Genomic DNA, 27,123 nt, shown 5'->3' with positions numbered 1-27,123 from the left:
AGTGGTGGAGGAGAGTTCCCTGCTTCTAGAATCCCAAGCCTATGCTATACTCAGACCCCTTCCTCAGCCCACAGCTGGGGACAGAGGCACCAGGCAGGCAGGCAGGCAGTTCAGAAAAAGGAAGTTGAGGTCACCCTGCAGTTACCCTGGGCTCTGGCCCACTGCTGTCCCCCTGGACAGACTGGAAGCCTTGGCCATGGGTGGTGGGGGCTGCAGGAGCCAGGCTGTGTACCTGCAGCAGCGAGGACAAGTCTCCGTGTGGTGAGTGACCATCATGGGGGTTGGGGGGTTGAGGGACATGTGGACCAACAGGGACAGATTGGTAGTGAGGTCTGGGGCAACCTGAGGATTAGGGGACAGACAGGGCATCTGTTTCTCTCCAGCCTCTGGTCAGCCTGTTTTCAAATGAGTGGGCTGGGTGGTGTGACCTGTTTATTTGTCCTGCAAAAGTCTGTGGTCCTAAGAGGTCTGCTCAGGGGCTGGGGTCCATAACAAACCACAGGGTAAGACAGGAGAATGGAGCCCCTTGTAGCAAAGTCTGGGGAACAGGGACAGTGAGTGAGGGGCAAGGTCTTAGACTTCCTGTGGCAGAGTTGCCAGGCATGCTTTGCTTTTGAAACTAGAGATTTTGGAACCCCCCCTACCCTCTGGACCTCCCTGAAGCAGAACCTGAAAGTTGGGGCTGGGGTGTCTGACTTTCAAAACAAACGCTTCTGTTTAAGGCTGAAGAATGGCCTGAGAATGGCCTCTCCCCAATCTGGCTAGCTCATCCAAGGAGGAGAAGCCTCTACCTGGCAGCCCTCCAGATTGTCCCCCCAAGGAGGTGCTCCTGGCTCCCGCCATGACCCATCTTGGGGAGTTTCACACCCTAGGCTGCCTGGGGTGGGGTGCAGCAGGGAGGAAGGCTGTGGTTTTGTTCAGGGCACACCCAAGCCTCTGCTTCCTTCCAGACCCCAAGGCCACACGGCCAACAGGCGGGTTTCAGGCACTCTGGGGTCTGGGAAGGTGACCCAGAAGCAGCCAGGAATGGGTGGATTGGAGTGGATGGCTGAGGCCAGGGCAGATGGAGCTGGTGAGTGAGGCTGGGACACATCAGGGAAGTCCTCAAATGCCACCCTCAGGGGGCTGCTTCCACTGGCCCAGCCTCCTACAGTTCTGAGAAGAGAGTCTGACAACCAAGGAAGGTCAAAGGGGGCTGCCCCCACCTTTAAACTCCCTCGCCATGGCCATGAGCCCCTTTGGGAGGGCTCTGGACAGAGGCAGGCTTCGCACTGGACCCCGAAGCACCCACAGAATGTCAACGGCAAGCCCATCAATCAGTATGTCTTGTCTAGGCCATTCTCCACCCACCCTTGGCTCACCAGCCGGGACACGGTGCTGGCAGGTCCAGAACTCAGTGTTGTTGTACACAGGGCAGGGTGGCTGTGTCAGCCCGCTGTAGGTTCAGATCCTGGCCCCTGCCTCTGTGCAGCCATGGGCCAGCGCCTTCACCACTCTGGACTTCCCTTTGCTCCTCCACTAAAGAGCTGTCATAGAGCTTGCAAGTAAGATCACAGCACAGGGCCCTGCACGCAGTAGGAGCTCAGAAAACATTACCAGGCCCACCTGTTCCCTCACACTCTGTCCCTGCCCCCAAACCTGGCTTCCCCGAGTGGTCCCTCCCGGCACAGCCCGTGTGCCTCCTTAGAAACTCTCAGGGCCACACCTGGAGAGCACCTAGTGGACGGTCTCAGTCGCTCCTGAGTATGCAAAGTGGGCTCTTGAAAGGGAACTAAACAGAGATGACAGCCACATCCTGGGACCTCTTTCTGGTCTGTTTCCCAGTCACTTGCGAACCACAATCATATCAACAAACTGCTTGTGAGAAAAAATACTGTACTGCCTCACCTCGCTGGGTTTCCCTGCCTTCCGGATCCTGGCCCCTCGGACCCGGGCAGCCAATGCCTTCCAGCTGAGGCTGGGGGTTTTCTTCCAATTTTGTCCAGCTTTTTAAGCTGTTCTTTTTAAGCTGTCCACGGGTGTTGGGTGTTGATGTACAGAGTGTGTTTTTCCGTCTTTCTACCGTAAGCCAGTTTGCCATTGTTAGAAATAGGTGTCCCTGTGGTGTTTTTGGAGTAAGATTTTCCACAAGCCTCCAGGGCCTCCTGTGCTCTAAACCCACGCTTCCCTGGGCCTGGGCTCCTGGGTTCCTGCCTGTGGCACCGGGGGCTTGATGGATGTTCTTCCTGGCTTCTCACTGCCCTGGATGTCCCAGAACTTCTCACATCTGCTCTCCACCCAGGGGCCAAGGGATCCAAGAGGCATCTGTAGCCTGTTCAGGGAAATGTGTGTGGTGGGAGGTAAAGTATTCAAGCCTGGAGCACGGCAGACGAGGTGGTTTTTAAATCCTATGAGCTGTTCTCTGGGTTTCTGTGTATGTGTCTGGCAGGTTGTGTATAATTGCATGTATGCATGTGTGCACATGTATGCACCTGACTCTGTGTCTGCCATTGTCCACGGGTGTTAGCATACCATGTGTGTGTGTTTTAGGTCTTTCTGTGAGTGAAAGATTTGGGGGCCACCTGCTTATGATAGCTGAAGTAATGAGGAAGGTGTAGGCGGGATGGCCAGGGCCAGTGGGCAGGGCAGGGAGTGATCGCGGACAGAGCCCTGGGAACGCAGAGCTTAAAGGTCGGGCAGAGGCAAGATGAGTGAAGGGAAGGAGAGGAGGGGCGGGCGGAAACAGGAGGACCCCTTGCATGGTGGGGTACGCAGTGGAGGTGAGACTGGGAAGTGTCCATTAGATTTAGCCCCAGAGAGAGCTGGAAGACGAGGGGATGGAAATGCGGCTGCAGTGGGCGGTGCGCTGGAGCGGGCCTGCGTGGGCAAAGCCAGGAGTGCGGGAACTCTCTGAGAAGGAGGGGGGGCGGGGCTGAGAGTCGCCAGCCAGCCAGGAGTTTCTCAGACAGGAATGAAAACACCAGTCAGGAGGCTGCAACCACCAGGAGGCAGCACCTGGCGTGGGCAGTGGCTGACAGGGGCAGGCACAGCCACAGGCCCGGGATGCAGAGATCCAGGCACAGACACGCAGACGCCAGGACCCAGGCGGAGGCCAGAGCCGCACAGACATCAGAACCCAGGCGGAGGCCAGAGCCGCACAGATATCAGAACCCAGGAGGACTCCAGAACCCGCACAGACATCAGAACCCAGGCGGACTCCAGAACCCGCACAGATATCAGAACCCAGGCAAACACCAGAACCCGCACAGATATCAGAACCCAGGCAAACACCAGAACCCAGGCAGACACCAGAACCCAGGCAGACTCCAGAACCCGCACAGATGTCAGAACCCAGAAGGAGGCCAGAACCCGCACAGACATCAGAACCCAGGCGGAGGCCAGAACCGCACAGATATCAGAACCCAGGCAGACCCCAGAACCCAGGCAGATACCAGAACCCGCACAGATATCAGAACCCAGGCAGACCCCAGAACCCAGGCAGACCCCAGAACCCAGGCAGACCCCAGAACCTGCACAGATATCAGAAGCAGTTCTCCCTGCGTCCCAGATGACACATGTAGGTCCCACCCCACAGACACTAATGGACCTTCACAAACACACACACGCACACAGCGCGGAGGATCGCAGAGGTTTGAAAAAACACATAGATAATATTCTTCAGCCCTCAAAAAGAAGGAAGGAAATCTTGTAATTTGCAACAACATGATGGCTTTTGAGGGCATTATACTAAATCAAGTAAACCTGACAAAGAAACAAATACTATATGATCTCACCTATATGTAGAATCTAAATTTTAAAAAAACTCATGGTAAAAAACATCAGATATGTGATTGCTGGGGGTGGGGGAAATGGGTACAGGTGGTCAAAAGGTACAAACTTCCAGATGAATAAGCCCTGAGGTGGTAATTTCAGCATGGTGGCTCTAGCTAACACTGCTCTGTGGTACATTTGAAACTTGCTAAGAGAATAAATCTTAAGAGCTCTCATCACAACGAAAAACACATTTTTTTCCTTTATTTTTGTACCTATATGAGATACGAATGTTAACTAAACTTACTGTAGTGGTTTCACAATGTATGTAAGTCAGATCAGTACGCTGTACACCCTAAACGTGTCCAGTGCTGTGTGCCAATCACATCAATAGCACTGCGGGGGAAACCCACTTAGATGCTTATATCACATACACAAGTCACACTCAAGACTTGCACTCAGACACTCAGACCCGAAAGCACACACGCTCCAAGCTGACACACAAGAGCACTGTCAAACAGAGACACCGACACACACAAACGCTCGAGCATTCACGCCCACCGAGGCTCGCTTCTGGACACGGCCTATACTTGGTTCCTGAGGACCCCAAAGTCACGACTCCTCACACTGCTCTTCAGCTCCCCCTGGAATGTCCTGTCCTGTAGGATCACAGGGTAACAGGCCTATAGGGCTGGGGTGGGGATGCTGCTAGAGCGTGGCCTCCCCCCAGGCTGGAGCCCCTGGGCCCCCAGAGCCAGGAACCCCCCCAGCTGTTGCGCCTGGCAGCCCTCTGCAGCAGTCCCCGCCCCGCTCGCTGGCAGCCTGGTCCTGGCAAAGATCCTGAGCTGAGCTCCTGCCCCATCCCAGCCTGAGCACTCGCCCTCACGAGCCCGCCTCCATGGCTAACCCAGTGCTCAACCACTCCTGGCCGGCCTTCTCCAAGCGGTGGGCCTCCAAAAGAGGTAAGAGGGCGGGCAGTGAGCAGTGGGCACAGGCCCTCGGACAGGGTGCCCTGGACAACTTGCCCACTGTCCCACCTCGAGCCTCTCCTTGGCCTGGGGCACAGACCGCCTGGGCCAGCCCCCAATTGCACATCTCCGGGGACCCCATGTAACACCACACACCTGTGGGTCCCTCTTGTCCAGGAGGAAACATCTTCCCAGGCTCTGCCGTAACTTGTCTCAGGAGGTAAATTTGAGAATTCGCCCCATAACTCCCTCAAGGCAGCCCAGTCGCTTCCTGGGGTCCCCGATACCCTTTGCACTGGCTGGCTGCAGGACAGAGGCTTGGCAAAAGGGAGGGCTGAGGTCCCGGGGCTTCTGATGGGCACCTCCCTGGGTCCTGGGCCTCAGTTTACCTCTGTAGGGGCCAGAGAGGCCCTTGTATTATATCCTGCAGCCTTGATGAATTGCTTTTGCAAAAAGATACTTCTTAAATCTCAGGAGTTTAGCCCTTGAAGATAAGCAGATGTTGCCCACGCCCACTGCCTCTCCACAAGCATCTCTGAGGCAGGCCAGCCCCTCTGCTCAGCCTCAGCAAGTCCTCAAGACCAATACTTGCAAGAGCTGAGTACTGCTCAAGGCGACAATGAATGTCCATTCAGGAGGGGGCGATGAGAAGATTCATTAGCCCTTTTATCTAGACTCTCACTGAGGGCCTGTGGCGCGCTGGGCACTTTGCTGGAGGCGACAGCAATATCAAGGGAACATGGGGGTGGGGCTGGGGAGAGAGAGGGTGGTGATAGAAGCAATCATGATAGAAATTGCTGCAGTTGTTCAGTCCCGTGCAGTTGAACTCAGTGAGGTTGAGTGACTTGTACAAGGTCACACAACAAGGACAAGCTAGAGGAGCCAGGATTTTAAACCAGGTCTGTTCCAGGGCCACCTTTGTGGTATGTTCTGTCCAATGAACAAAGCTGCCAGTGTGGGCAGCTCAAGAGCCTGGTAGTGTTTTTAAATCCACCAGTGGACAGCAATGCTGGAGAATTTAACACATCAGCTGCAGATCAGCAAGGTCCTCATCTGCAACCCAGGTCCTTATGAGGTCTCCGGCTCCTGGCCACCCTGCCCAGCCAGTCTCCCTGCCCGGGTAGGTTGAGACTGTGATTTATAGGCAGCAGATGGGGAGGAGCTGTGGGAACCCATGGTGACTCTTAAACCGTTTTATGGCTGGTGCTGCAGGCTCTGCTGATGGAAGAGGCTGCCTGGGGCCTGAATCCAAGCTGATGGGTGGCTCCTTCAAGAGGACCTCATGGAGGGATGGGGGGAGCAGAGAGTGACTCCCCAACAGTGTCCCTCTAGTCTTTAGCCCTGAGGACATGGGAAGGATATCCTGTTTGTATCCCTCTTAAGATCTGTAACTAGCTGTCTGGGTGCCTGATGGAACTTCCTGAGAAAATGGTGGGGTTGGATTTAAGGAGGCAGACAAGGCTGGGGGAGAGGGTTTGGGACCTCCAGGGAGGTTCCCTGCAGCAGGGTGGCACTGCCCCGTCCTCTCAGTTGTTCCAGTTACCCCTCTGGCCATACTTTCTCATTCATTCCCCAAAATATAAGTACATACAGAATGAGTGCATTCTTTGCCTCAACTTGGTTTCCTTCTGCCTGGCTTCTCTGCCATGATTCTGACCCCATTCCATCTACATCTCTCATCAGCTCACCCCCTCAGGGTGTAACTCATCACTGCCTCTGGACCCTGACACATCACCTGTCCCCCCAACGATCCATCGGTCCATCGTCCATCCATTCACCCATCTAACCATCCATCTAACCAACTATCTTCCAGCCAACCAGCCAGCTGTCCGTCCATCCCTTTATCCATCCACCTAGCCATCCATTCACCTGTTCATCTATCTACCCACCTAAACATCCATCTACCTAACCATCCATTCATCTAACATACACACATACCCCTGAGCACCCACCCATCTAACCATCCATCCTCTCATTCACCCATTCATCTATCCAACCAACCATCCAGCCAACTGTCCGTTCATCCAACCAGACAACCAGCTAGCCAACTATCCAACCACCCATCCATCCATCTAACCACCCACTTATCTAATCATCCATCCACCTAACAATCCATTCATCCATCCATCCACCCATCCATTCATCCATCTAACATTTATTCACCAATCTATCCACTCATCAGCTCACCACAGAATAACATGTTGCTTATGAGTCCTTTGCTTTGAGTTGGAAATATCTAGGTTTACATCCCAGCTCTGCTCTTACCAGCCTGGTACGACCTTGAGAAAATAGGTACATCTTTCTGAGCCTCAGTCTCCCCTTCTGTATAGTGGGGACTCAGAGGGTTGTTGTGAGGATAAAAGAATGCAATTACGTGATGGCCTCAGCACTAGCCCAGGCACATGACAGTTGACCGATAAACATAAGGTTTTACTACTTAGGGCTTGGAGGTGTGAAAGTGGATCAGACACAGAACCTGCCTTTATGGACCTCATGGTCTAGAGCAGGGGTCAGCAAAGGTTTTCTGAAAAGGGTCAGAGACTACATATATTCAGTCATATGATCTGGTTCAGTCATATGATTGAAGGTCATATGATCTCCGATACAACTACTGAATTTTGCTGTCGATGCATGAAAGCTGTCATAAAGTGGGCGTGGCTGTCCGCTAATAAAACTCAGGCGTGGAGCCATATTTGGACCTTGGGACCCTGGTATAGAAGGGCACAAATAAACCAACTATACTGCAGCAGGGTGTAGAAAAAGGGTGCGGAGCAATTCAAAGGCCTCTGGCAAAGACTGTCTGCAGAGGACCAGAGAGCGCCCTTGATTGTCAGGCGGGAAGGGGAGAAAGAGTGGTGAGGGCGGCACCCGGAGGATAGTGGGTGGGGGCTCAGGTGTGTTGAGGGGGGAGTTAAGAAGGCTATGACACCCATCCTGGTGTGACAGACTGAACCTCGAGGTTCAGTCTGTGACTGAATGGCAGTCTATGACTATGACACAAAGGTTGGGGCTCGACGTGTGACACCAGGATCAGAGTTGAGTCTGTCATCAGAATCCAGCTCAGCCTGTTCCTGGGTCAGAAACTTCCATCAAAAGACTAAATTCGGCCCGGCCAGTATGGCTCAGCGGTTGAGCATCGACCTATGAACTAGGAGGTCACGGTTCGATTGCCGGTCAGAGCACGTGCCCCACGTTGCGGGCTTGATCCCCAGCAGGGGCCTGCAGGAGGCAGCCAATCCGTGACTCTCATCGTTGATGTTTCTCTCTCTCCCCTCTCCCTTCCTCTCTCTGAAATCGATAAAAACATATTTTTAAAAAAGATTACATTCATCCCTGACTGATTTCACCTTTAGCCTTTGGATGCCAGACCTGCAAATGCCAGGCATGAGCTTCTGCCTTTGGCCTCTACAGGCTGTGCAAGGCCTTGGCCTCCATGAAGGCCCTGCCTAGTAAAGCAGGCGGGCCCTGAGGCCTGTCCCGGGCCCTTGGAGGACTTGGCCCAGAGATCTCTCCCCAAGCTCCCATCAGCCTCCAGGACTCGCCTCCACATGGGGTTCCTCCTTCCAGCCTGCTTGTTTTACTCCAATATCCCCCCGAGTCACAGATGTTGCCCCGCTTCAGGTCAGGGGAGGGGGCGATACAGGCTTAATGAGGGCAGGAGAACAGAGTCCCTCAGTCAGCCCGGGAGGTACCTGGGGAAGCAGTTACGATGGGAGCTGTGACATTGTCACGCTGTGGCAGGCCAAGGGCATCGCAGGCTCACCTGCCTTGAAGTGAATGGAGCTGGAGCCCTGTAGGTCCGCCCCCTCATAACTCTGAGACAGGCCCCAGCGAATATTTTTTGTTACAACTTCAGTGAGATATAATTCACACACCACGTAAGTCACCCACTTTATGTGTACAATTCAGTGGCTTTAGTCACAGGGCTGTGCAGCTGTTACAATTTTAGAACATTTCCAACACCCCCCAAAAACCTGTATCCTTTACCTATCACCCCATAACCCCCCATTTCCCTCCCCCAGCCTAGGCAACCAGTAATCGACTTTCTTGGACCCTATAGACTTGCTATTCCGGACAGTTCGTAGAAGGGAATCACAGCATGTGACCTTTTGCGACTGGCTCCTTGGGCTGAATGTCCTGAAGGCTCACCCACGCCGCAGTGTGTCGGTGCTTCACTCCTTTTTACGGCTGCGTAATATTCCTGTGATGGGCCAGGCTTTGTGTAAGCATCTGTCCGTTGGTGGATGTTTTTATCTATCTCCACTTTTGGGCTATTAAAAATAATGCTGCTATGACCAGTTGTGTACAAGTGCTGGGGTAGACCTATGTTTTTATTTCTCTTGGGTAGGTGCCTGGGAGTGGAATGGCTGGGTCACATGCTGGCACTATGCTTAACTTTTAAAGGAACCGCCAAAATGTTTTCCAGTCTCCTTGTTTTTCTATGTTGTTTTTTGGGGGGTGAGCGTTGCACACATGTATGTGTATATGTGACCCCTTTTCATTCATTTATTCTGCCTTGGCTATTTTCTGCTGTTTTTACTACCTCCCAAAGGCCCCGGGAATTCCGTATTCATAATTTTGTATTTTTTTTCTGAAAGGAGGCCTCCCCAAATTGTATGAGCTTCAATGCCCCCTAACCTTGGGGCAGGGTGCACACATATGCAGCTGGGAGAAGAGGGAACATTAGTGGTGTTGACAGCCCCGTGCGGTCCCCCTTCTCTGCTCTCCCCACATTGGAATAGAGAGGGACATCATCCCCCCTCCCCTCTGCCAGCAGCAACGGTTGTTATAGGCAGGGTGGCCACAAAATGTGTCACCCAACCAATACCCTTTGGAGAATGAAGGGGGTACTGTTAATAATTGCCTGGGCTCAGTAGCATTAGCTAGGACTGTCCCCAGCAAACCGGGACATGGAGTCACCCAGCCATAGGGGACACAAGCTACGGAGTGAAGGGGGGGGACCTAACTTGGCACTTTCTGAAGGCACTGACCATTGCTCTCCCCTGCCCACTGTCTGCCCCACCTGGGGCAGCTGTGCTCCGACTGTGGCGGTGCTGGGCAGTCCCTCCACGTGCCCCACACCAGTCTGCTCTCCTCCGCTGTCACCCACCTCCCCAGGCCTGCTCTCCAGGCCCTCTCCCCGCCTCCCTGGTTAGGGCAGGGCCCTGATGTCTTTGGAGGGAGCGAAGGGAGTCCAGATGTCAAGGCAATGAAATAAAATGCACATCAGAGAGTCACAGTAGGCGGGGGGGCGAGTGGAGATCTCAGGAGGGAGTGGGGTGAGGCCTTCGTGCGGCAGCCTGAGGGCAGGAATGGGGGCTCTCAGGCCGAGTTCTGCAGGAGCAGGGACAAGGCACAGAAGGAAACCCTGGTGGCCGCCAGTGGCTAAGCAGGATACTGGACCTTCTACTTGCAGGCGGTGGGGAGCCCCCGTGGGCGCCCCAGCAGGGGGGTTAATGTGCTGTGTCTGCAGCGTAGGGAGCAGGGGGCTCCGCCCAGAACCCAAGGTCAAGCCAGGGCGCCCTCCTGAGCTGAAGGGCAGTAAAGGTGACCCAGCTGGCCAGGCACCTCAACATTATGCCGGACACACCCTGAGGCCCTTCATTCTTACCGAAGCCCTGAGAGGTGGGTATTGTCACCTCCTTCCAGGTGAGGAAACTGAGGCTCTGAGAGGTGCCTTCCCCAACGCTGTGCAACCACTAAGGGCAGGTCCAGGAAGGGACATGGTTTGATTGACCCCAAAGCCCTTGTTTTCTCCTCTATACCATGCCACCCAGAGGTCCCCGGCACTCAGAGGCGCAAGAGGGGACAGAAGCTGCCTGAAGTTCCTCCAAACATGGGATTGGGCCCTTCATTTGGTTTTAGGGACCCAGTCTATCCAAATGAGGGCTCTTTGCTGGAGCAGGAATGACAAATTGACTTCATTTCATGAACCCACTTGGATCAACTGCAGACAGCTGCTGGAAACGGTGTGCTGAGAATCCCAAGGGGACAAATGGTTCAGCAGGAGAGTCTCATGATTGCACGGAACTTCTGCCACAGGCTCAGGATGAGGAGTGGTGACATGGATGCATCCTTCCTTGCAACCCCATTTTAGAGATAAGGAGACGGAGGCCCACGGAGACCCATGACAGATGCAGAACTCAGGGCTCCTCAGACCTCCCAGCTCAGCCCTGACGCCTTGTCCCTCCTTTCTCCACAGGCTCTGAATCCAAGCCATGTGTCCAGCCTTTTGACCCTGGGGCTGCAGCCTTGGCCGCCAAGAGCAGCAGTGGATCCTGGAGGCCTGAGCGCCTGGACTTCTCCGCCATGGGGGACGAGCAGGCAGGTGTCTGACTGCCGAGACCGGCAGAGGGGTGGCACCAGTACCAGCAAGGGCACTTCATTTGCACCCGCATGTCGCCAGGCATTTGTGTGCATCACCTCAGGGGACCTTGTTATAACCTGGCAAATTAGTTATTATCCCATGTTACAGATGGGAAAACTGGAATCACTTCTGGAACAAGAAGGGGGAGGGAGAGGGGGAAGGGAGGAAGGGTGGACAGAGGGATGGATGGATGGATGGATGGATGGATGGATGGATGGATGGATGGAGTGATGGACAATGTGTGGATGGACAGCTGGATAGAAGGAAGGAAAGAAGGAAAGGAGGGAGGGAGGGAGGGAGGGAGGGAGGGAGGGAGGGAGGGAGGGAGGGAGGGAGGGAAGACAGAGGGATGGATGGGTGGACAGACAGATGGACAATGGATGGATGGATGGATGGATGGATGGATGGATGGATGGATGGATGGGCGATTAGGTGGGTGAGTGGGTATGTAGATGGATGGATGTAAAGGGGAGAAAGGCTCACATGGGAGCTCTGAGCTAGAGCAGCCCTGTGGAGTGACCCCAAGCTGGGCTGAGATGGCCGAGCCATTCCACCCCCACGTGAATCAGTCATAGTCTATGGGCTTCTCAGGAAAAGGTGTGACTTCCCAGAAGGGGGCTGACAGCTGGCAGCCATCTGCTGACAGCCTCCCCAACATCTGGGGCAGCCTGTCCTCACTGAAGGGGATCTGGGTGGCATTTTGCACTGCCCACTACTCTAAGGAAGGGCATTCTGTGTACCCACCTCTGTCATTTTATGTAAGAGGACACTGGAGCCCAAGCAGGGAACTAATTGGCCCAAGTGTCAGGGATGACCCCGGTTAAACAAAAATAAGACAGAGACGCAAATTGAGTTATGGGTCCCTCCCGGATCCTGACCTCTTGAGTAGGAAACATGGCCGCAGGCAGGCAGGCCCATGAGATGGTGATGGAGAGACTGCCTGGGGGGGGGGCAGTGAGCACTGGGAGCGTGCAGAGGCTCTACACCCAGCACCTCCAATGAACACCTCCCCGTGTCTCAGCCATTGTCACTTGATCACGAGCTGGAAGCAAGGGAAGCCATTGTCCTTGCGCCCTCCCTCCCCATCTGTCCCTGTGAATGCTGCACCTGCCACCCTCAGCTCTGTCCACATCTCTCCACGCTTTTCCAGGCCCCCAGCAGGGGCCACCGTAACCACTCTCCGGGTGATCTGCACGCGTGTCCTCACTGCTCCGCCAGCCTCTGCCTCGCCCCCACCCAACCCCTTCCTGGCTCTGCACCCCACATAATCTTTCCAAAGGCCAGTCGCAGCCCCCCGCCTCCCTACCACCACTGTTTGGAGTGTAAAGGTTAAATCCTTAGTTGGCCTACCGGGCCTGCGATCCAGCCCCATCCGCCCTCTCTCCGCACCTCCGGCTGTCAGGAGCCCTTCTCTTGCCAGTTGTTGGAAGGTACAGTGACCCTCAAGCCTGCGGGCTTCTGAACACTCTGTTTTTTGTTACCCAAAATGCCCTCCCCCACAGCCTCTGCCTAACCAACTCCTACTCATTCCTCAAGGCTTCTCTAGCTGTCACCTCCTCTAGGAAGCTGGCCTTGATTGATTGATTGATTGATTTTTACATTTAGTAGAACTCTGTTGAAACTTATGTACTGATAAGACGAAGATAAAATGTATGAAACTTGATAAAATGTATGAAAACTTGGCCCTGGTCAGTGTGGCTCAGTTGGTTGGGTGTCGTCCCCTGCACCAAGGGGTTGCCGGTTGCATTCCCGGTCAGGGCACATGCCCGGGTAGCAGGCTCCATCTCCGGTAGGGGGCGTGCAGGAGGCAGCCCATCGATGTTTCTCTCTCACACATCAATGTTTCACCCTCCCCCTCTCACTCTCCCTTCCTCTCTCTCTAAAAATCAATTTAAAAACTTGATTTGAAACTTGACCAATATGGCCAGTTAAAGAAATAACTCACATGTCACACGGAGACTATTTTACGTGGTCGGAACTAGGAGCTCTTTGATTTAGTTTTGGCTATGGAAGCTGTCTAAAGATTGTCTACCTTTTCTTAAACTAAGTTGCAGTTAGTAGGTCTTCACACCAATGATTACCCTGGGTTTTGTACTTTTTAGAAAGGGATTTTTCTAAGTAAAATTCCAACCCAGAATTGCTGTTCCTCCAGACAGGGTCAGCGCCCCCTAAGCTCTTCCCCAGCCCGCTTCCTGCAACATTACGTCATAGTTGATTGTAATTGCTGGATTTAATCGTCAGTCTTCTCCAGTTAGCTCCAGGCAGCCGGGGACTAACTGAGTGACTCTGTCTGCCACAGTCATCAACTTGCCCAGAGGAAGGGCCCTGACTCCTAAAATATAAAAACTTGGAATATAAAAACAAGAGCCACCCTAATATCTGCTTCTATCAATTGAGCACTTGCAATATGCAAACCTCATCTCATGTGACCTGTAGAGCCATCCAACAGGAAGGCAACATTACACCCATTTTATTTTTTATTTTTTTTATTTTTAAACATATCTTTATTGATTTCAGAGAGAGGAAAGGAGGGGGAGAGAGAAAGAAACATCAATGATGAGAGAGTCATTGATCAGCTGTCTCCTGCTTGCCCCCAACTGGGGATCGAGCCCACAACCAGGGCATGTGCCCTGACTGGGAATCAAACCCCGATCGCCTGGATCCTAGGTCAATGCTTAACCACTGAGCCACGCCCGACTAAGCTACACCCATTTTAGAGATGAGAAAACTGAGGTTCATAGGGAACTTGCCCGTGGTGAGGCTCAGCTACTAAAGCCAGGCCTGCAAACCTTGACTCAGGCCTTTCTACCAGGCTGCCACTCAAGAACCACCTGTCCTGGTATTTACTTGCTATTTCGTTTGAAACCAATTCCCTGACATGATGAGATAGAACAGGGAAACAGTGCACGAAGTCACCTCAGTGTGCTACTTTTCCCTGAGACAACCCGACAAACAACTGTTTACATTGCTAAAGAAGCGTTTGTCCCTGTATGACTGCACGCAGCAAGCCCACCTGCAGAGGGGGATTCCCGGGACATCTCGCCTCCGGGTCTGAATGGGGAGCCCATCCCCCAGGGTTCTCCAGGGTCTAGACAGCAGGGGCCTGGGCCAGTTACAGTGTGTAGTCAGATCCTGGAGAGGCCCCCATTGCGCCAGCTCACATGTTTTCTCCCCCGGGAAATGTTGAGGAAAGGTATAAGCCCCCAGCGAGGCCCCTGCCTCTTCCTCTATCAATGTACCTGCTGCAGGGAGCTGGGCGGCCTGTGCCCCCCACCCCCGCCACCCCCCCCACCCCCAGCTCTGGTGGGGTTCTAATTTCTGCCAGATCGGGGGGGGGGGGTGCCCTGGCCCAGACCAAGAGGCTGTCCTGATGTGTTTATACTTACAGGGAGATGAAAACCAGAGACACAAGGAAACCTTTCGGGCAGTGGCAGTGGAGAAAGGAGATTGCTAGAGTTTGTCCAGGCACCAGGGATGGGATTGGAGACCTGAAAGGAGGCTGCTGCCGAGGTCACAGGAGGGCCAGGCAAACCTGGGCCAGCCGGGGTGTGAAGTGTGGGAATTTTGGCAGAGACCAAAGAAGGGACCCTGGTGTACAGAGGACAGAGGGCAGCAGTGGAGGCAGAGAAGGAGCGGCCAGGGACGTGGGAAGGAATCAGACCAACGGGCACAAAGGAGAGAGTCCAGAAGAAGGGAGGCCATGGAAAACAGTATGGCACGTCCTCAAACAATCAAACATGCAATTACCATATGAGCCAGCAATTCCACCTCTGAGTGTCTACCCCAGGATATTAAAGGCAGGGACCCAAACATACGGGCACAGCCATGTTCAAAGCAGCATTACCCGCAACAGCCAAAAGGTGGAAACCACCCAGGGAATTCATCAGCAGATGATGGATACACACAATGTGCTCTGCTTACATCCACACTGCGTGGTCCACCCTTACAACGGAATGTTACTCGGCCTTTAAAGGGATGGAATTCTGATACATGCTAGAGTACAGATAAACCTTGAAAACATTATGTTAAATGACATAAATCAGACATAAAAGGATAAATATTGTGTGGTTTCTCTTATAGGAGGTCCCTAGAGGAGTCAGATTCATAGAGACAGACAGTGGTGAGAGGTTCCCAGGGACTGGGGGTGGGAGGAGACAGAGTTTCTATCTGGGAAGATGGAAAGTTCTGGAGATGGATGGTGATGATGGTTGTACACAATGTGAATATACTTAATGCCACTGAACTGTAAACCTATAAATGGTAAAAAAAAATGATAACTTTTGTTATGTATATTTTGCCATAATAAGAATTAGAAGGGAGAGGTCAGCACTACAGAGAGCTCCAAGTGGGCAAGGTCAGAAAAAAAGGCCAGACCCTGCATAACGCCTCCTTCCTTATTCCAAGGCAAGTGTGGACACTGCCACTGCCTCCTGCCAGCCAAGAGTCTCAGCTGACCAAGAGCCTGGCTTTTGGCTAGTGGGCATTTTTCCACCTCAAGTTGGAAACTTCTTTGAGAATTCCCCACACCAAGCGTTAGCAGAATACATGTATTCTCCCTTCCCTGGTAAAAAGACAGGCCATGCCAAAAGGTCCAGGGGTAGGGTTGGAAGGTTGCACAAATACAATTACAGGACACCCAGTTAGATTGAAATGTCGACTATTGCAGTGTTTGGGATAGACTTATACTAAAAAAAGTATTTGTTGTTTATCTAAAATTCAAATTTAACTGGGTGTCTTGTATTTTATCTAGTAATCCAATCCTGGGGTCCTCTTGCCGAATTCATGCAGGGGGACACCTTCAGGCCGCCAATTGGGACAGTCCATCAAGGGCATCCTGAGATTACTGGGGCAGGAGAGGCCCACCCACCTACTTACCTACCAAAATTTATCTGAAGGTAGTCCTAACAAAGGCCTAGAAAGGGACAGAGGGACACTTTACCTAACCTCAAGGGGTCGGGATAATAGCCTGGAGGGCATGCCAAAGTCGGGTTTTGAAGGATGAATAGGAGTTCACCAGGCTGACTCTAAGTGTGCTGGGGAAAAAGGTCTCCAAGAAGCAGCAGCAGGTGACTTGGCTGGAAAAATTGACAAGCAGAATGACTGGGAGGAAGAGAGAGAAAGGCAAAGGAAGCAGAGGGAAAGCAACAGAGAGCAGCAAGGAAAGAAAGAGCATAGAGCTTGGATCCAGGCAGACCTGACTTTGAGCCCAGCTCTGGTATTTACCGACTGTGTGGCTCTGGGTTAGTCAGTCCTTTCTCCGCCCTGCTTCCCTGTCTCCTGAGCTGGAAAGTGGGGAAACAGTGCCCCCTGGTGGAGCTGCTGTGGAGTACACATCTGTTTGGGGTTTTTTTAATTTATCTTTACTGTTGGAAATATTACAGGTGTCCCATTTTTCCCCCCTTAACCCCCTCTACCCTGCTCCCAACCCCCCTCCCATGCCTTCACCCCATTATTTTCAGTGTCCATGGGTTATGCATATGTGCATATTTTGGTTAATCTCTTCTTATCCGCACCCCCCTTCCCTCTTCCCTCTGAGATACGACAGTCTGTTGCATGTTTCAATGACATCTGTGTATCTTTGACATCTAACCCTGTCTCGCATGTTTCTGCCTGGTGGGTGGGAGGGACCATGAGGCTGCAGAGGGTCCAGAAGCCCGAGGCGGCTGACTCTGGAGCCTTTTGTACTGTGCTGAGGAGCTGTGGCTTCTACCTGCTGGGGAGGAAAAGGCCGGAGTCCTCTCTGGTAGAAAGGAGCATGGCCAAAAATGGGGGGAGGTGAGTGAGGAGAGTGCAGGGTCTAGTACTGTCATTTCTTAACATGTTGATAATTTGTTCATCATGAATCTCCTTGCATTACTTTTGAGTTGTTTTATTTTAAATGTTTTTATTGATTTCAGAGAGAGGAAGGGAGAGGGAGAGAGGGATAGAAACATCAATGATGAGAGAGATACTCATCAATTGGCTGCCTCCTGCAGCCCCCTGAAGCCTGGGTGTGTGCCCAGACAGGAACCGAACCCTGACCTCTTGGTTCATGGATTGATGCTCAACCACTGAGCCACACTGGCTGGGCAAGTTGTTTTTAAAATTACATTAAAATATTATATGGATTCCTGAGTTTTTGGTACCCCCTTCAGTTCTGTGTCGAGGCAAATGCCTCACTTGCCTCACCCTAGTCCCTGCCTGGGAGGGAGATTTAGGGCCCAGGGGATGCACCAGCCCCAGACAGGACGAGGAGCCCTGCCACTGCCTGAAATCCCGCCATTCACGGCAAGGATGACATACCTCAGTGTGGTGCTTCGACAAGTTGTGTTTGCAGGAGCGATCTTCCTCGAGCCTTAAAGTAAGCAGGGTGACAGCAGGGCAGGGGTTCCTTAAGACAAATGGAAACTCACAGGGAGGTGAAACCAGGTCAGCAAGCCCAGGCTTCCCGCCCCTTTTGCGCAGGTAGGGCCTTGAAGGCCCAGGTGAGACAGAGGGCTGTGGAGCTGCCCTCCATCCCGCCCCACCCGCCCTGAGAAGGCTGTGCTGAGCCCAAGTTGCCAGGAGGGGGATGGGCAGGGTCTGGGTCGTGGGGGCCTCTGCTGCCTCCAGTCAATGTCCTCTTCTCCCCCCACCTACAGGAGGATGCTATTCCTGGGCAGCTCGGGGAAAGCACAGAGGACCTCAGTCTGGACTTGGAGGCCCTTCAGGGCAGCAAATATCTCCAGGACCTGGGCCTTGGGGCCCCTTCCCACAGCCAGACTGGAGCGGCCGGGGACAGTGACCCTCCTAGCGAAGCAGCAGGAAGGGGTCCATCCTTCTGTAGTTCAGCAGCACCCCAGGGCCTGCCTCGGAGATGCAGCTGGGAGAGGTCACGGAGCTGCTCCGAGAGCTGGCAGAGGTTGGTCCCCCACCACCGGTGCGTCCCATGACGCCCTCCCAGGATCAGGGGTGTCTGCACTGGCAGAGGCAGCCCTCTCCCGAGACACACGCGCATGCCGCCCACAGAGCCTGTGTGGGCGCACAAATCCATGTGCACAGGCAAACACACGCATGCTGGACAAGTGTGCACAAGCCCAAAATGACGCAGATGTGACCGGATGTGCACACCTGCCCGCACACACTAGGTGTACCGCTGCCCAAATGCAACCCACCAGCTGGCACAGTCACCTGCTCTAACCCACACATGTAAGCCTAAACGTATGACTTGCACTCCAGCTGCACACGCACGCACAAAGCCACAGATGCACTTGGGATCCAAATGCATATGAGTGCTCGACTCCACACACCACAGTGGCAGCCCTAAAGAGTGGAGGGGTGCTTTGGCCACCCCCGCCCAATCCCCTCCAACCCTCTCAAGTCACCCCAAACAGAGAGCCAGTCCATGTAAAAATGGGGGGTCTGGAATGCAAATGCGGCTTCAGCAAATCCACCAGCCTGGCTCCACCCCCTCCACCACCCCTCTGACATAGCGAGAACTGGACCCCTCTCTGCCCCGGAAGCACTGTCTGGGGGTCCTCCCAACCCCCCAGATTCTGGAGCTGGATGGCAGCCAGGTAGAAAAAACCTGCTGGAGCCCTGAACCCCTCCCTTCCACCAGGCTCAGCCTAGACTCCTCGGCTGTGAGTGAGGAGCGCAGTCTCCCTCGGACGCTGACCAGCCTCACTCTGAACCTTCCTGGAGCCTGTCTGCAGGCCTGGACCCCAGCAGAGCACCCAGGCAAGGTGGGTGCAACCTGCAGCCACCCTGGACAATAGCACACCTCTGGGCCCAGGTACGGTGCTCCAGGTGATGGGGAGAGCCTTACCCGTAAGGCTTCCCTGCCGCGGCTGGGCTGCCCATGACGTAGCCCATGGCTGGGCCCTGAGATTCCAGCCCAGGCCTGAGTGTCCTTCACCAAGGAGGGGGCCACAGCAGGGGATCCTTGGCCAAAAGGGCAACAAATTGCCCGGGAAGCAGGGGGACATCTCGGCATCTTTGCAGCAGGAAGGACCCTGTCTGTGGTTGGAGTCTGCAACTGAGGGGCCTCTTCTTAGGTCTGGGACTCCAGCGCACAGCTGGGAAGCGCCTGGGCGTCCTTGCTCAGTGTCAGGGCCCCAGCCCACAGCCCCGAGGGGCAAGTGCAGCGCCTGGCTGGGAGGGAGACCACCTGCCCCGTGCCTGGGGGGGCCCTGACTGTGACTAGAGGCTGGGGCAGAGGAGCCTTGATCTGGGAGCCTCCCTGCAGCCTGGGGCGCCCACCTGGCTTAGCAAGATGCTTGTTCCCTGCAGGAATGTGACAGCCTGGAGAAAAGAGTGAGGTCTCAGTCAGTCCCTGAGTCCTTCGATGAGATCAGCTCCCTGGAAATCTCACAGGCTTTGGAGGTGCCCACTCAAGCTGTTCAAGGTAACCAGGCCCGGTCTGTTCCCCCATTCAAACCAAGTAGCGTAGTGGGGGGTTGGCTAGAGGGTGCCCTGGATGGGGTCCCAGTTGGACCTCAGAGAAGCTGGAGGGGGTTTAGGGTCTCCTGGATGTCCTGGGGGAGGGGTTTCCAGAGAGGGGGAAAGGCCTCCAGCATCTGTCCCCACCCTGCCCCCCGGGGTCTCAAGGCAGGGGCACCACTGCAACGACCTAGCCCTCCCTCCTCTTTCTGACTCTGTCCCTCTCTTTGTCTCCCTGTCTGTCTCTGACTCTCTGTCCTAAGAGCTGTGTCTCTGGTGTCAGACAGACCTGCACGCTAAACCCAAACCTACCACTACCCAAGTGTCAGCCTCTGCAGCTTTCTCTACAAATGGAGACATCAGTGTGTCTCCACAGGGCCACTGGGGCTTCACTGAGCACACACGTGCAAAGCCCTTAGAGCATCGAGCTCTCGTGAAAAGCTGGGGACACCCCCTTTCCTGGCTCTCTTCCTGCTTCATGCCTCTTCCTGAGCGGCAAGCCCCTCTGGATGACCCCCAGTTCTGCAGGGGTGGGTCGGGGGAGCCCAGTGCACGGTGGGGTTCCTCATATACCCCCAGTGGGGGGGGCAGAGCTCCTCACACCTGTGCCTCCTGGTGGGGGGCTACTTCCAGGCCTGGAGCCGCCAGTGCTGGAGAGTCTGGAAAAGGACCACGTGGAGCCGGATCATGTGTGAGTGTCTGCCCCATGTGGGGGAGGAGCCCCGTGGACAGCCAGGGGTCAAGGCAGTGGGAGGAGTGTGCAGGTTGTTGCACTGCTGGCAGTAAGTGACCCGGGCAGCCACAGTCCCTCTCAGTCCCCCCATAAGCTCAGTCTTCCCCCCCATCCTCCCAGGGGAGGGACGCAGGCCCCTCAGAAAGTTTCCGACCTGGCATCAGGAGAGAGGTTGGGGCTCCCGGTTAGGGTCTGCACTGGGACCCATGACGGTGAGGCCGTCCCAGCTCATCTCGGGGAGAATGTCTGTAATCTGGGACAACCGTGGGCTATTTTATTCCCCCCCCCAGGCTGATGGTCCAACAGGTACTGCAAGAACTTCGAGAGTACCACGGGTGAGTGGAAGAGACAGGTGCAAGGGAACAGGGGACAGGTGGGGGACAGACAGGGAACTAGACAGGTATGGGGACAGGGGTGAGAGTAAGCAGGTTTGGGGACAGGGCTGGGAAACAGGTTGGGGAGAGGAAGGGGAGAAATGGGGCAGGAAAGGTGGGAGAGGCGGGGAGGAACAGGGCCGTCAGCGAGGAGGGGAGGGCTGGCGCCATGAAGAGCCTGGGGACGGGTTCAGAGTGAGAGGAGGTCCTCAGGGAGAGAAGGTGCATCTTTCCCAGGCGCTGCGGCCCGTCAGGAAAGCCCCTGATGTGCTGACCCTGCTCCACCCAGCGGGTCACTGCCTCTGTCAGAACATACACCCCGAGGACCATACACGCCAGCCCACGTGGGGAGGAAGGGTGGGCTCTCGGACCACGGCCCTGGGCGCACGCCTGTCCACAGAGACCCCAAGGGAAAGGGGCAGCTGGGGCGGGGGGGCGCCCTGAGCCGGGTGTCTGTCCCCTCTGGTCCTGCAGGGCTCAGCAGAGGGCTCACTTGTCCGGCAGCCCCAAAGGAGCCCACTCAGACCTCACCTGGTTCGAGTTCCTGTCCGAGTAAGTAGGCAGGGCTGCCGGTGGGGGGCTGGGAGCCGGGCCCTGGCTTTGCACAGCTGTCCTGGCACACACACACACACACACACACACCCCGTGCCTGGCACACACACACACACACACACCGTGCCTGGCACACACACACACACACACACACACACACCCCATGCCACCCACCCACAGACACACACACACACACCCCGTGCCTGGCACACACACACACACACACACACACACACACCGTGCCTGGCACACACACACACACACACACACACCGTGCCTGGCACACACACACACACACACACACACACACACACCGTGCCTGGCACACACACACACACACACACACACACAGTACCTGGCCTGAGCTGGGGGCAGGAGCTGGGCCCGTCCTCTCACTGGAACCGGCAAGGGCAAGAGAAGGGGTGAGGGCGGGGCTCCTCATACACCCTGCAGTGGGGGGAGGAAGACTTCCTGGAGGAGGTGACGGCTTGAGCTGGGTTCTGATGGACGAGCAGTTTACCGGCCCTCACATTTGAGGATGGAGGAAAGAAAACGGTGCCTTCTGCCTTCGAAGGGGGGAACTGTGCCTGGGCGGTGCGGGAGGAGGGCCAGTGAGGGGAGTGGGCAGAGGCCACATCCCTCTGCAAAGCTGAGGGCCACAGCTCTCTAGCGGCCCAGGACAGTGAGCAGAGAGGGCTGGGGCCGCGGGGGTGCAGCGGGGGCAGCAGAGCCTCCCTCCAGGGCGTAGGTTCAGCCAAGCCGGGTCTGTCTGCCGTTGGCCTAGCAAGTACCTATTTCATGAGGACGTGCCTGTGACCCAGGAGAGGCACCCCAGCGGTTCGGGGCTGGGGTACCGAGAGAGGAGAGGAGAGCTGGGTTTGAGAGAAATCCTGCTCATCAGAGTTGGAGGTGGGGAAGCGGTGGGTCCGGGGGAGGAGGCCGAGATGGCAGGGCCAAGATTTCCAGCCTGGGCCCGTCACGGGACTTCAGGCTTGAGACCGCGTCGCTTGGTCCCCTGCAAACCCAGTCCCTGTGGTTTCTGGAACTTTGCAAACAGCCTCAAATGTCTGATGAGTGAATAAATGAGGGAGAGAGCGGGGACCACAGAACGGGTGAAGCAGGAGGAGGCGCCCAGGAGGATGGATGGCGGTGGATGGCAGGCCCAGCTCAGGCCCTCCGAGCGGCTGCCGCTCCTCAGCCGTCTTCCCGCCCCTTAGGAGCGAGGACGGAGCCGGCAGGACCGAGAGGAGTGACAGGGGCACCGCCGGGGTGAAGCACAGGCTCAGCTCCCTCCGCCACCGAGTCACCAGGCACAAGGACAAGGTCAGGGCAGGACCCGGGACCCCCGCCCCTCGGCTGCCGCCCCGGCCCCGGCGCCCTGGGACTCGAGGTAGGTCTCGGTGCACCGGGCATTCTACATCTCACCTCCGTCCCCGCAGGGGAAAGGCCCAGCGCATCTGAAGGACAAGGGCCAGGACGCTCGAGAGAGAAAGGAATGTGCCAATGGCCACCAGCTGTCCCGAGGAACCTCCACCGGCCACTCCAGCTGCCCCCTGTGCAGGAAACCGCCTCTCCGCTCTGGTAAGTCAGGCGGCCCAGCCTGGCCCCTTGGATGGCGGCCACTTGCTCTCCTTTCTTTCCCTAAATCGCTCTTGTGGCCCCCTGCACTCTTTGCATTCTTGTCCCGGTTCGCCCTTGCCAAGGGTGGGCTGACCTTGGCTCCCTGGAGAGCGCCGGGGATCAGTCCCCAAGGGCAGGGACCACTTGGTTAGCTAGGGGCCCAAAAACCTCCCTTTAGGTCTGTTTTGTTGTTGCAAAATCCTCTTGCAAAATGTGGACTCAGGCAGTGTATCAGTTAGCTAAAGCTGCGCAACAAAGTACCACCATCTGTGTGGCATGCGTCCTCAGAGTTCTAGTTCTATTATCTGTACATTTGAGGCTTTTCTCCATTAGCTCTACCTGTGGAAGAAGCATTAATTGACAATCAGTAAACTTTGTAAGAATTATGTCCCAAGCAAGATGGCCGCCAGGGGCGGGACTTCTGCCCCTAAGCAAGATGGCTGTCAGAGTGGCTTCAGTTACAATGTCTGCCCTCAAGTAACATGGCTGCCAAAGTCGATTGGCAACATTGCGGTTCCTGCCCCCTAGCAACAGAGCAGAGGAGGCGGGGCCTTTGCAGCTGGCGCCGCGGGCTGCCGGGCGGGCGCCCCGTAGCAGCTTTTCTCTGTCGCTTCTCTCCGTCCCGGCTCTCTCAGTTGTCCCTTTACCCCGGCCCCTGGTGTCCAGCCGCGGAGGGCCGAGGGGCGCCGAGGCTGGGGAGCTCACAGCGGGTTGCGGGCCGCCCGAAGTCCCAGCTGCAAAGGCGGGGTTTCAGAGCCCCTCCGGGCGCAAGCACGCCGGGGGCGCCGGGGGTCCCGCCCCGGAGTTAGTTCCAAGGCGGAGGGAGCGGGCGCCGCTGGCGCGCCGGCTCCTCTCGCTCCTCAAGTTCGGGCTGCGAGCCGTTCGCCAAGTCCCGGGCGCGGCGCGTGGGGCTCCGGGCCGCTCCGAGTGCTGACGGGAGCTGGGCGCTCACGGCTGGAGAGCCGCCCTCAGTCCCCGCCGCCCCGTCTAGGGAGGCAGGTCCCCCCTGCCGGAATCCAGGCCAGGTTTTGGTCCTTCCCGGGGCGGGCGGGACGCGGGCCGGAGCCGCTGCGGGCGCGCTGGGCCCGCTCAGCTTCTGTTTCTTCTGCTGTCGCGTCTTCGGAGGGCTGGTCGGGGGGCTGCGAACGGGCTTGGAGGGGGGAGGGGACCCTGGCAGGGCGGGGGGTTCGGCTCGCGTCCCACACGCCCGTGCTCCGGGTCACGCCCTGTGGGGGCGGCCTCGCGCTCCCTGGGATGCGGAGCAGCGTACCGGCCCCGCCCCCGGGCGCCAGCAGCACCGCTCCCCGTGGTCGGGACACCCCAGACCGGGCCTAGGCGTGGCCAGGCGCCCCCCGGCCGACAGGATCGCCCTGGGCGAAAATCAGGGGCTAGCGAGATGGAGAGCGGGCCCTGGAAGCGACACCTCCACCCGCGGGACAGGTCGGGGCGTTTCTACCTCCTCGCCGGCCCGGCTCCGGGCGCGACGCCTCCTCCCCGTTCCTCCCTCCGCCCGGGCGCCGCCGCCGTTCGCCTCGAGCGGGGGCTGCCGTCGGGACCGGGCAGTTTGACCCTGCCGTCCGCCGAAGGCGCTCCAGCGCCCTCTCGGACACACAGCCTGTTTAGCTGAGGCCGGCACGGGCCTTGCGAAGTGCAAGATGCACCGACCGCTCCGGTGTCTCGAGGCGCTGAGATCCGTGTTTCCGCCGACTCCCGGCGCCCTCCCGGGGCCGAGGAGGCTGGATAGCGGGGCTCCCTCCAGGGCCGGCGTCGGGCCTGCGGAGCCCTGTCTCAGGCGCCCGGCCCAGGGGGTTGGTGAGAAGCTGGCAGACAGAAGGGCGAGGCCCAAGATGAGCCAGCCGTAGGAGGACATAGTGAGCGGCCGCTTTCACGCTGCGGAGGCAGCAGGGTGGAGCATTTTGCAGCAGGGTCCCCAACGTGAAAATACTTGCTGTGGGGCTCTTGGCAGAAAAGGTCTGCGGACCCCTGAACTGACTTACTCTGCAGCAAGGAAGACCCAAGAAGTGCCCACCCTAGCTAGCAGATCGGTAAACCCCTAACAAATATGATCTTGAAAGAAGAGGGTGCCAACAGGGACTAATTTCCTGGCCGTCCCTTTACAATCACAGATTTTACACAAGTAGTAATAATGGGTAACAGTGTATCACTGGGCACTTACAGTATCTGAAACACCCTGTGCTTTAAACGGATTCCTCATTAACCCGCACAATAGCTCTGTAAGACAGGCGCTAGTACTTCCCCATTCTGCAGATGAGGAAATCGAGGCCCAAAGGAGTTAAGTCCTTGCCCAAGGTCACACAGGCAGGATTCCAGCCCAAAGCCCAAGCCCCTGATCACCAATCCACTGCCACATCACACTATTTGATTTTTTTAAAATAATAATAACAATCTTTTATTTAGTTGTTCCAAAACCAAAATTTTATATTTAAAAAAAAATAGACATGGAGAAAAAGAGAAAATTAAATTACAGCTGCATGAAGAGCAAAGGTTTAATATGTCAAAGACATTTTGTTGCTTGATGTGCTTTATTGTCAGTATCTGGGGGCAATTTTTAAGATTTTCCCACCAAAATGGTATTAATAGTAGCTCTGTATAATAATATTTAAAATAACAGGAAATCGAAAGCACCTTTATACCGTATTTTCTCAAACTGTTCTAAAGACCGTGAACTCACACTCAATTGTTTTTCCTTTGCTTTAAATAAGCTACCTGTAATTCTAAACCAGGCAAAAATGTTTTGCCTGGATCAAATATAAGCATTCAGACTTGGAAAAATGTTTTGCAATGAGTTTTTGCCTTTTATAAAAGCCTAAAAATAGCTAAGGAGACTAGAGTTTATTTTCAAATTTTAAGACTGGCTTCCTATAATGTCTTACCAGTAGACTTACTGCAAAATACCAGATATTAAGGATCAGATTTAATTCTTTGGTACGAGCATGACACTGTTATTGACTGCTTTCTGTGGCTAGTAGAAACCATTGAGTAACCAGGTCAAGAATACAATTCAAAGCAGGAGCCATAACTTATAGTTTTATTTTGTTACAAGAAAAATCAACACTAATTATAGACTAGAGAAACTAACTCCTACAGAGAGATTTTAACATTATAACAAGCTCCTACTGAGAGATTTTAACATTTTAACCAAAAGGTCAAGCTTCAGAATGACTAGGCTTGTAACTTGTAGCTGGAATATTTTGCTGCATTTTGGTAATACACCCTAACTTAGAGTATACGACTATCTTAGATTACTTAACAAAACTAACTCCTCCTACCCCTCCATGGGGGACCCCATCTCTCCCCTAAACTTTTAATTTTAGATTTACAGAAAGGTGCAAAAAGAACAAAGAGCGTCCCCTTATACCTTTCACTCAGCTTCCCCTCATGTTAACCTCTTATATGACCACAGGACATTGGTCACAACTTAGGAACCAACATTAGTACAATACTATTTACCAAACTCCAACTTCAGATTTCACTGGAAAATCTGAAGGTCACTGTGGTCAAAGCCCAGGCTTAGGGTCTATGATTTAGATGCTAGCTTTGTCCTAACAATAAATAGTGATGATGATGATGATGATGATGATGATAGATGCTACTATCGCCCTTCCATACCAGGCACCATGCTAAGTGCTACCTACATCATTTCTTTCATACAAGAAATGTTTGGTTTTTTGTTTTTTCATTAGGGTTCTCTTTCTGTTTCAGGATCCAACTCAGGACACTATATTATCTTGAATCATCCTCCCTCTCCCATCTCTCTGGTCTGTGACAGTTTCTCAGTCTCTCCTTATTGTTCATGACCTTGACAGTCTTGAGAAGTATTAGTCATGTGTCTTGTACAGTGTCCCCCAATCTAGGTTTGTCTGATGTTTTCTCATTATAGACACAGGGGTTATGGGTTTGAGGAAACTTCCTGCCTCATCATATGAGAGGGCAAGTCCTGTGACCACGACATCCCCGGGGACGATGTTAACCATCATCCCCTCCCCTGGTTAAGGTAACATCTGCCAGGTTACTATTTTTCCCTCTTCCTCTTCTATTGTTTAGAAGTGAGTCACTCAGTTGGGGCTACACTCAGGATGGAAGAAATCAAGCTCCAGCTCTTGGAGACAAGCCTTTGAGACCAAGGAAGGTTTGAGTTTGTGTGAAAGAAATGATGTAGGTAGCACTTAGCGTGGTGCCTGGTATGGAAGGGTGATAGTAGCGTCTATCATCATCATCATCGTCATCACTATTTATTGTTGTTAGGACAAAGCTAGCATCTCAATCACAGACCCTAAGCCTGGGCTTTGACCACAGCCCCTGCACCTGTCAGAGGAGGCGCAGGAAGCCGGAACAGCT

General features: G+C 54.8%; 1 protein-coding gene across 1 annotated transcript in view; it reads left to right on the top strand.

The window, feature by feature from the left end:
* The first annotated feature begins 17,711 nt into the window (after nucleotides 1-17,711).
* Nucleotides 17,712-27,123, top strand: part of ARHGEF18 (Rho/Rac guanine nucleotide exchange factor 18) — a 68,107-nt gene continuing 58,695 nt past the window's right edge. The window contains exons 1-8 of the mRNA XM_081135918.1: nucleotides 17,712-17,965; nucleotides 18,665-18,788; nucleotides 19,336-19,450; nucleotides 20,119-20,176; nucleotides 20,509-20,553; nucleotides 21,067-21,144; nucleotides 22,362-22,467; nucleotides 22,584-22,725. Coding sequence (XP_080992044.1) covers nucleotides 20,513-20,553; nucleotides 21,067-21,144; nucleotides 22,362-22,467; nucleotides 22,584-22,725 — 367 coding nt within the window. The 5' untranslated portion in view covers nucleotides 17,712-17,965; nucleotides 18,665-18,788; nucleotides 19,336-19,450; nucleotides 20,119-20,176; nucleotides 20,509-20,512. The remainder of the gene's footprint in view (nucleotides 17,966-18,664; nucleotides 18,789-19,335; nucleotides 19,451-20,118; nucleotides 20,177-20,508; nucleotides 20,554-21,066; nucleotides 21,145-22,361; nucleotides 22,468-22,583; nucleotides 22,726-27,123) is intronic.

Source organism: Miniopterus schreibersii, assembly GCF_964146895.1.
Source record: "Miniopterus schreibersii genome assembly, chromosome: 4".
In the NCBI taxonomy this organism is placed as follows: Eukaryota; Metazoa; Chordata; class Mammalia; order Chiroptera; family Miniopteridae; genus Miniopterus; species Miniopterus schreibersii.
The sequence above is the reverse complement of the archived record's forward strand: the minus strand, read 5'-3'. Positions and strand labels throughout refer to the sequence as shown.